This window comes from Triticum dicoccoides, chromosome 6B (genome assembly GCF_002162155.2).
Source record: "Triticum dicoccoides isolate Atlit2015 ecotype Zavitan chromosome 6B, WEW_v2.0, whole genome shotgun sequence".
Lineage (NCBI taxonomy): Eukaryota > Viridiplantae > Streptophyta > Magnoliopsida > Poales > Poaceae > Triticum > Triticum dicoccoides.
This window is the reverse complement of record NC_041391.1, coordinates 22,189,618-22,199,935: the sequence shown is the minus strand read 5'-3', so window position 1 is coordinate 22,199,935 and position 10,318 is coordinate 22,189,618. Positions and strand designations below refer to the sequence as shown.

The following is a 10,318-nucleotide window of genomic DNA, read 5'->3' as shown; positions in this document are numbered from 1 at the left end:
GTCGCCCCGCGCTGTGAGCCCCCTGCGCGCCCCATGATCGCACCCTGCCCGTAGACACAGACACACACGTACAGTCGCGCGCACACGCACACACACATTTTTTTTACTTATTTTATGTTTTCCGTTTTTTAGATTAATGTCAAATTGTTGATGTCAAAGTTTTAGCTAGCTAGATGAATTAGATTATAATGTCAAATTGTTAATTAGATGATCGAATTAGATATATTAATGTCAAATGTTAGTTTAGATAGAAATGTTATATATATATGTCAAAGGTTAGATGAATTAGATGAATTAGCTAGATAGAAATGTTAGATTAATGTCAAATGTTAGCTTAATGAATTAAATGAACTAGTCTTGAACCCGTGCATTCGTACGGGCTCAAACTTTTGTTAAAATGAATCAGTTAGAATTATTTAATGGCATTTATTAAATTGATAATGAAAAGGTAAGAAAGGCACTATGAAAGAACTACATGCTCGCACATGTTTGAGGTACACGAATATTCCTACATATTGGGCAATGCTCTAACAGTTAGTATGGGGTCATAGCCCACAAAAATAAAGTAACAATACTTCCATAAGGATCAAAATACAAACAAACATTGATATATTTCTTGAAATATCCATTAGATGGAACCCACTTGGACCCAGAGGTTCAAATCTTTTCGCTAATTTTATCTCCGACTTATCAACAACCTGCCATAGGATAATTTCCGTGTTTCGTAATTGGGACACTTCTCGAAGCTCTCCTATAGAACCATGTGCAATTATATTTATAAGCATAACTCCATAGCACATTGTACCATGTCGGTTAAAAAAGAAGAACCATGCACTTTGGTAGAACATGCATGTGTGCTTAGGTAAGAGAATTACCCAGAGAAGCATACCCATAATAAATGAAAACCAAATGAACAAAATACTCTTTATTTGCAACTTCTTAAATTACTCTGATGTTCTTCTAATCTAATCCAATAACTGTACATATTATAGTGAAATAAATTTGTGAAATAAATCTTAACAAAAAGAAGAATATGAATGGGAAAAGCAAGGCTTTGAATACCTTTAGACCTACAAATGTCTTTTAATGAGGGGCAAGACAAAGATGTAATTTAGCAACCTGAAACTGAACTAATCTGCATATATTTATACTAGGTGCGGTTTTGGAGGATTTACCTTTTGTCAAGTTAGTCATGAGCAAAACTCCTTGTAACTTACAAGGGCAGGGTCTGGCTTGGGAATAACGTGGCCATTCAGAAGCAAGTTTTGGAAGCTCTGCACACAGGTGCGATTGGAGGGCATTCGGGATTCAACGCTACTTATCGCCGAGTGAGACGTCTCTTTACCTGGCCTGGTCTGAAAAACCATGTGAAGCTGCTTGTGGAGGCTTCCAAACCTGCAAGCAAGCCAAGCCGGAGCGTGTGCGCTACCCAGGCCTCCTGAGCCGTTGCCCGTGCCTACGCAGGCGTGGCAAACGATCACGATGGACTTTGTGGAAGGCTTACCGCACCCATCCAACCACAACTCCATTTTGGTAGTGGTGGACAAATTCTCGCGGTACGCGCATTTCATTCCTCTTCGGCATCCCTTCACCACTTTTCAACTGACGCAGGCTTTTGTCTCTCACATCTACAAACTACATGGCCTTCCGGAGTCCATCGTCTCCGATCGGGATCCCATCTTCACGAGTGTGCTGTGGAAGGAGCTGTTCCGTTTGACGCACACCAAGCTTCGCATGAGCACGGCTCGTCACCCACAGACGGACGGGCAAACGGAGCGCGTCAACCAGTGCTTAGAGACCTTCTTGGGCTGCTTCGTCCACGCCTGTCCTACCAAATGGTACACCTGGCTCCCTCTCGCTGAGTTCTGGTACAATACTTCCCCATACTCAGCTTTGGGCACTACTCCTTTCGAGGTGCTCTACAGCCACGCCCCGCGTCATTTCGGCATCGTCGGCCCGGTGGCTTGCGCGTCTTCAGACTTGGCAGAATGAATCCAAGACCTTGTGCAGATGACGGCCCTCATCCGTCAGCATCTGCTGCGAGCTCGCCAACAAATGAAGGACTCCGCGGACAAACGCCGCTCCGATCAGGTCTTCACGGTGGGCGATTGGGTGTTTCTCAAGCTGCAACCTTACGTCCAGCGTTTGGTGGCTACGGGCAGCAATCAGAAGCTCGCCTTCCGCTACTTCGGTTCCTACAAAGTGCTCCGTCGCGTGGGCGCGGTGGCGTACAAGCTGCAGATGCCCGAGAACAACACCGTCCACCCCGTGTTCCATGTCTCCCAGCTGCGGCAAGCACTTCCGCCGATGGAGCACGCACTTCAGCAGCTGCCAGTAGCGGCATCATCGACGCCGATACCAGAAGAAATCCTGGAGGATCGCGTCATACAGCGGGGTGGCGCATCGGTACCTCAGGTGCGAGTTCGTTGGACAGATCAACCACCCGAGTTCGCTACATGGGAGGATCGGCCGGAGCTTCAACACCACTTCACAGGTGCTCCAGCTTGGGGACAAGCTGTGTCTCAAGGAGGGGGGAGTGTTATGGCGCAAGTACCACCCTGCCAAGACCAGGCCTCAACATCCACCGGGCCGAACGGGCCCAGCGCATATGGAGGCCCAGCACCCGTTTCCCTGGCCACATCTGGGACACCAAGAACGAGGTTAAGTAGGGCTAGGTTTTCCCGAGCAAGGGCATCGAAGAACTGGAACCTGGTGGCGGCTCTCATCCTCTTCCCCCCTTCTCTCTTACTGCCCTGAACCCCCAATTTTTGTATCCGGGACCCTGTACTGCTACCCGTAAACCTACTAGTTCGATCCGGAGCGTAACGATACGTGACCAATTTTATTAGGCTGTCCATCATGTACACATCACATGCACAATGCAGCCTGGCCTGTTTGACGAATGCAAGAATAGCCATTGTGGGACGTGACATACTTGCGTCGCTGGGCAGTACTTTTTTTTAAGTACAAAATAATGACTTGCTGATGTCATTGGAGTTACTGTTTGGAACGGACTTCTGTGGCCAATGCATACAAATTTGTAATGTTTACTTCCGGTTGGACTTGTGTACCTGGGCATAATTCAGATTCATATGCTGCGTTGCCAAGGTTTTTTTTCCCCCTTCAGGGAGCTGCGTTAATCTAGGTAACTTTTGAGTGGTAAATCTCTGTCGTTTCTTTTCTATCGTTTTAATTATATAATAGATAGATAGATAATAGATAATACTCCCTCGATTCCTAAATATTTGTCTATTTAGAGATTTCAAATAGAATATTGTTCCTATATAATAGATAATACATATTTTAGAATGTAGATTCACTTATTTTGCTCCGTATTTAGTCACTTGTTGAAATCTTTAGAAAGACAAATATTTAGGAGCGGAGGGAGTAGATAGATAGATAGATAGATAGATAGATAGATAGATTGATTAATTGAAATATACGTAATACAGAGGAACACGGAAGCAAGTGTCGCACGGCTGGATCGTGGGAAAAACGATGTGGAGCAGACAGGGCGATGGTGATGAACCTACTACCACCATCTTTGCTACTCTGTCAGTTAGCACAGCAACATTCAGCCATTCATTGTTCACTGCAGTACTGCGGTACAGCAACAACCAGTCATTCCAGCTGCGATGTGCAATTATATCGAGTGAATTGTAGAAAACCATCACATTGAAGCGTAGGATTGCAGAAAACACTCTTCAGGTCAGAAATCATTAATTCTTGGTCTAATCTTTTGCAGAAAGCACCGATCGGTCCATTTGGGCATTTTAACCATGATTATGACATGTGGGTGCCGCATTTGATGACGTGGCTTAACGTTCACAATAGACGATGTTAGACTTGACTTTTTCAATAGAAACCCTCCCTAAAAAGCATATCTCCCTCCCCTGCTCGATCCAATCGGGATCAGGCCCCGCCGCCGTTCCCGCAAGCCACCGTCGCCGAATTGCACCGCTGCCGCGGCCTGCGTCAAGGTGCTCGCCGCCTCCTTGATGCGCAGCAGTGACTCTGGCCTACCGCCTGCCACGGCCACGCCGTGTCCAGGTCGAGGTCTGTGGCCACGGCCGAGGCGCACAGGGCACCGCGCCCAGCTCCTGGAAGCATGGGGTGGGGGACTAGGGGAGACTCTGGCTCCGAATCATTACACAGAACGACTGTGAACTCCTGCCAGCGACGCCGGCTGCACAACGGCCTGCACACGGAGCCGCCGCGACCTCCCACTAGCGACGGCGACATGGAAGCAAGTAACAGCAGCGGGGCGCAAGCAGCGCGCGGAACCGAAGCAAGCCAGCAATGTCGGCGCGTGGAACGGAGCAGGTAGCAGCATCTCGGCGTAAGCAGCAACATCAGCGCGCACGTAGCAGCAGTTGCGCAGCGGCGCCCAGCAGGGGCGCTGCGAAGCATCGACTCTCGCTGGTGAGCTCCAAAAATAAGAAACGGAGTAGTGCTAGCGAAACTTGGACAACTCCGTCCGATTCGATGGCGTACGTGAGTTCCAAAAATAAGAAACGACTCCTCAAAAGAAAAAGACTATTTATTAAAAGAAAAATAACTGAACAAGTCAAAATCACACGTTGGTAAACTACCAGAGAAATATCGAATTGCGAAATTAAATTCACACACAGATATAGATAGCGAACGAGAGAGAGAGAGAGTTTAGATGATATTCAATCGGTACAATTTACAAACCAATGAGTCTGGGTCTAGAAAAGATTCAGTCTGACATGCTTCATATGCTCCGCTACCTGCCTCTCCACCTCTTCTTTCACACGTCCATCAAGGCCATAGCGTAGCAACTGAATTTCTTTGAGGCTTGTGAGGGCTGCCAGCCCGGAGATATCATTCAGCTTTGTGAACCAACTAGCTTGTAGCAGCTTGAGCTTAGGCATTGTTCCTTCTTCAAACAACACCGTTTCTATCTCGCTTAATCGTTGAAGCTCCAGCACCATGAGGCTTGAGAAAGATGAGCCCTGGAAATGGAGCTTTGTCCCCGTAAATGACTTAAACCTCAGGCGTAGAATTGCAAGATTTGGTAGAAACCCAATGGCTTGTATGGCACCCTCTTGCTCCAATCCACTATAACTTAGCACCAACTTGGAGAGATTCTGAAGCCTATGGATTCATCCTGTTATATTGACTAGCTTACCGCACAGACTGAGGCTCTCAAGGCTGCTTGGTGGCAACAAACCCTCACACAAACAACTGTCTATCTCGAACTCATTGTCAACCACGCCATGTGCTTGAACTGACAAAGATTGAAGTTGATTGTGGCCAAAAATGGCAGACCATACCTCATTCCTGTTTCTGTAGCTCACACCACCCACTTTAAGTTTACGCAGCTGAGTAAGCTCTCCGAGCTCTTTTAAAGTGGCCTTTCCATTGCTCCTACAAACATTGACATAGCCTAGTGTGCGAAGGGTCTTTAATTTACCAATCCCTCTAGGAAGTAAAACACCACTAAAAAGCTTCACAGAACGGCATATGTTGAATATATCATACCTGTTCAAACCAGCATTTAAAACATGTGGTCTCAAGAAACGATGACATCTAGACAGACAAATGCTACATGTCTGACATATGGAAATATGACCGGTGTAACGTTTATACTTATGAACTATGTCATCCTCTCCCTTGAAACTACCATGGCGCCAAGAATCATCTGCACAGAAGTGTTGCAGCCTCTGAAGATTGGTTATTGGTGCTAGCAACTTATATATGCGTGTACCTCTAATATCCAGTGTTTCGAGGTGCCTCAAATTCCACAAAGAATTAGGCAGGCGTAAAATGTTACGACATCCTCGTAGAGAAAGGTACTTGAGGTGATGAAGCTGCCCGATTTTATCTAGATGATGATCTTTTAACCCTAATGTGTCTTCTAAGTCAAGCACTCGGAGGAACCTCATATTATCCGAGATAAAAAATGATCTCCACTCTCCGAACACGGTCAAGGACCGTATGTGTGACAAGTCTAGCATGAACTGCAACACATCTTTATCCCTTTTCCAGTTGCTGCCTATGACAAGATGGCGGATTGCACCTTGTGTGTCGCTTAAACAACATCCTTCCTCCAATGTGAAAACAAGGTTTTCCTCCCTAGCCTTTGAGATACATATTTCACGGATCATATCATGAAGTTGACAAGAATTGATTTTCTGACTGTACTGGTATGTCCCTTCCCCTAGCAGAATCATACTCCTATCCAAGAGCTCATCAAAGTACCTCCGACAAAGTTCAATTGCAGTTATGCCATGCATATCCCTTGAATAACCCTCTGCAATCCACCGCCTCACCAAGCACCCCACCTAATTCTGTGATCTTCTGGAAATATGGACAGGTATAAGAAAACAGATTTGAGATGGTATGGCAAACCATCATAGCTCCTCAAAAGAATTGTTTTTATTGTCCTAAGTTCAGGATTTATCTCCAATTCAGTTCTAATTTGATCATTCAGCTTCTTCCATTCAATAGCATTCTTTGGCTTGCTGGTTAGGAATCCACCGATAGTCGATATTGCAAGGGGAAGTCCATCACATTTATGTAGGATGAGTCTTGCTTGCTCAATCATAGCTGGGACTAAATCATATTTGTCAATATTGTCCTTGAAGCCCGGCCATTCCAGCAAACAACAAAAGGTGAAGTAGCATTTCAGTGGGGAGAGAGAAAAGAGCATGAAACTTCTTATGACTGAAATATCGAAGTACTCCCTCCTTCCGGGAATACTTGTCATCAAAATGAATAAAAAAAGATGTATCTAAAACTAAAATACATCTAAAGACATCCCCTTTTATCCAGTTTGATGACAAATATTTCCGGACGGAGGGAGTAAATAAGAAAGCTACCCCTTATTGTCGTGGTCATATGGAAACAAAGATTCCAGACTAGACCAAGTCAGTCAAGGGCACAAGGCGACAGGGGAGTTTTGAATGATACTAGCTAGAATTATACTACAGAAATATCCAAAGCGGTTCACTGGTAGAGAATACACGGACTTGTTGTTGCCACAAGTGTTACATCAGAAATGCCAACCTGGTGGCACAACATTCTATTTCTAATCGTGGTAGGGGATATATACTGAACAGTTCAAAGGCGTTCTCTGCCTTACAAAATCAAGTTCAAAAAATGACAACCGTCCTATCTGATTCCTAATCACCGTCAACAAAAGAAAGACACCGAAAAAAAAGGACCGAACAGGGTTTTAGAGTAATACACTGCGCATCCAGACATAAAGCTCGGAGCTCACATACTCTATATCGTTCCAAAGGGCTATGTGTGTAGGCTGCAAAATTTTCAGTCCATAATCGCAGCGTTTCGTGTAGGCTTCAAACTTTTCAACCATGAGCTGAAGATTGACGCGTACGTAACGAACAGTGAAGAAATAAAGGGCGGTGGTCTGAGATGACAATCGAGAGGCAGCTCAAGGAGAGGCGATTCCGTAGAGCACCTAGCTCCCAGTAAGCTGTGAGCGTGCACCACTCGCTAGTCTGCATTTTTGTGGTGGCGTGCTAGTGGTCTTTCTTTTTTCTATACAACGGCCATGGAACGTGTAATTCCGTTAAAAATGTGGAGTACGATAGTCTAATTCCGTTAGCAGACTGATATTGGACGGACAGGTATATATGCAAGAGAGACACCCCAGCGAGACAACCCTTAATACACCATTTTCCCTCTAATACTGTGATGAAGATGAGGTTCCCCTACTTGCTCGCGCTGCTGTTGCTACAGACGGCAGCAGCTCGAGCATCCGCTGGCGTGCAAGGAAGCCAAGCGCCCAAGCCGGGAGCAGGAGTAGTCTTCCCTCCCTGGCCGGCTGCCTGAAGAGCTGTGGCAACCTGAGTTTCGTGTACCCATTCGGCATAGGAGCGGGCTGCTTCCGGCCGCCGCAGCAAGACTTTGAGCTCATCTGCAACAACACCCATGGTGACTCGCAGCCCCCCAGACTCTTCCTGCACGACGGCATCACAGAGGTCGTCGATGACATCAGACCCGGCTATGACGAGGGCGGAGGTATTGAAGTATCGTTTTCCCATTCCGTCTCCGTGAGACCTGAAGTGGATGCATACAACATGTCCTGGAATACAGGGAGATCTCCCGGTGTGTATGATGCATATTTAATCTTCACTGGTTGTGACTCTGACATGTATGTGCTCGAGCACGACACCAACAAGACGGTGGGTCAGTGCACTACTACATGCCCTGACGAAGATATCACGGATACGATGGCCAGCCAGGTCTGCAACGGTACAGGATGTTGCACCGCCGACGTTACATCCAACTTTGGTGCCGGCTTGGACATAAAGTTCGTCCGCCACAAGATTGGAAAGCCGAAGTTCAAAGCGCAACGCAACCGAAGCTCCAAATGGGATACAATTGCGGTAACCAGTGATGACGCCTATATTCGCTGGGGAATCGCCGTTGATGAACCTGGCCCCTTGCAAAACAGCACAGATTATGCATGTCTCAGCAACCATAGCAACAGTGAGCAAATGCCTTTCTCTCTCACCACTTATTATTGTTTCTGCGACAGTGGTTACCGAGGCAATCCATACATAACCGATGGCTGCTCGAGTGACAAAGGTAATTACTCTGAGATTTAAAAAACCTATTTTTTCTTAGTGAACTTTTTTTCTTACAGTATGTACATACAGCAAATTTTCATCAACAGTATACAGGAAAAAAAACTTCAACAGTAACCATCGGTTTCGTATTTTAGTGTTGTTTCTTGCATGATGAGTTTATGGATATGGTTTCCCTAATGCATGGTATCCAAAAATGTTGCATCTTAGGGGTAAAGCATTTTGGAGTTTGGGCTGATAAGCTCCAGCTTGAATATCCAAATAAAAAATGTAAAAATATCAAAAATTTCTGATTAAATAACGTAACAAGGACATGTCTCCTAACTGCATGCACATTTCCGTGAAGAAAACAGCCTTTTTTAGCATCAGTTTTTACCCTAGACCACCCACAAGTCTTTTCTTCACAAAAAATTGTCAGGTAATTAATTAGAAGAAACAAAAATGTTCATTGTAAAATAAATCTTATTTTAATTTCTTTTCTTGAGTTTACTGTCTGAGCATATAAGTTCAAGCTTTGTTTCGAATTTGCGGTATCTTAGGCCCTTTTATTTCGTAAGTTGTAGGATCATTCAACCATTTCTACAGTGCCACCTCCAATTTCATCCACGGCCTTATGGAAAGAGTTGCACTTATAATAAGATACTCCTTCCGTTTCTTTTCACTCCGCATACAAGATTTGTATTAAGTCAGACTTCGTAAAGCTTGAACAAAATTGTACTGAAAAATATCAACATCTACAATATTAAAGATATATAATATGAAATTTAATGCATGATACATCTAATGATATTAATTTGGTATTGTGAATGTTGATATTATTCTTATTCCCCTACATGTCCAAGCTCAACCTGAAACTTTCGTCGTTTCTTCTGATGCATGTGGATCCAGATAGGAGAGCAATCATGCTGGGTCCGGACAAAGTTTTTCCATTTGTGACATCAGATGTCAACAAAGTGTTCGGGCTGCCTTTCAAGGGCATGAACGTGCGGAATTCTACGATTGAGTAGACCGAAGAGATAGTGAGCAAAGTCAGGGCTCGTCATTTATCCCGGCAGCCATTATGTTCATCCCGGCAGTCGCCCCTAGCGGCAGTAAGAGAGGTGGAGGCAGCGGACGGGGGTGGGGGGCAGCGACGGCTGGTGTTAGGGTTCCCTACTAGTCGCCGCACAATGGGCATCGCGTGAGGGACGGGGGAGGTTCTTTCTTCCTTATTTTTTATTGGAGGTGCATATTGTTACAGACTCATTATTACGTGTACCAAGCCCATTTACGGTGATGTGTATTAAATGTACCAGGATCTAGTGTAAATGTACCATGTCCAAGTACTCATGTATTAGGATACAAACTATTGTGTCCGCTGGATGTTACAGGATCAGGTAATGCTCTCTTCGATAGACATGCCAGGTCAAATTACCGTTGATTTGTCATGCAAATGTATCACGTCCATGTATGGTTTATTCGGCACAATACAACGGTGCCGTGTTTGGTGAATCCATGAGATCCGATAATTCTTGTGTTCGCTATATGTATCCGGACCATTTTTCTGGTTTCATCAACTAACTCTAAATGTGCCACCTCCAATTAAGGTTTTGTCTGTTAGATGTACCACGTACAAGTAACATCGATCCCAGGGCCATGACATATGACCAACAAATGAGCATTATTCATTACGTGTGATGAATATACTACATTCAAGAAGTGCTATGTTATATACATGCACCAATTCCAATAAGTAAGGT

General features: G+C 45.0%; 1 protein-coding gene and 1 pseudogene across 1 annotated transcript; one reads left to right on the top strand and one right to left on the bottom strand.

Annotated features, from left to right (window-relative positions):
• Positions 1-4,147: 4,147 nt before the first annotated feature.
• Positions 4,148-6,571, bottom strand: LOC119320586 (annotated as a pseudogene).
• A 969-nt stretch (positions 6,572-7,540) lies between these two features.
• LOC119320585 (wall-associated receptor kinase-like 6) lies at positions 7,541-9,990 on the top strand. Its single transcript, XM_037594627.1, has 3 exons — positions 7,541-7,571; positions 7,690-8,580; positions 9,468-9,990. The coding sequence occupies exons 1-3, from the start codon at positions 7,541-7,543 to the stop codon at positions 9,584-9,586; spliced, it is 1,041 nt and encodes a 346-aa protein (XP_037450524.1). The 3' UTR covers positions 9,587-9,990.
• The last annotated feature ends 328 nt before the right edge of the window (positions 9,991-10,318 follow it).

What these genes read in the sequence shown, in the direction of transcription:
- LOC119320585 (XM_037594627.1), top strand. Translation starts at nt 7,541, where the DNA reads ATGGAACGTGTAATTCCGTTAAAAATGTGGA. An exon ending in AATTCCGTTAAAAATGTGGA is followed by an intron (nt 7,572 to 7,689) that starts GTACGATAGTCT and finishes ACTGTGATGAAG; the next exon opens with ATGAGGTTCCCCTACTTGCT. An exon ending in TGGCTGCTCGAGTGACAAAG is followed by an intron (nt 8,581 to 9,467) that starts GTAATTACTCTG and finishes ATGTGGATCCAG; the next exon opens with ATAGGAGAGCAATCATGCTG.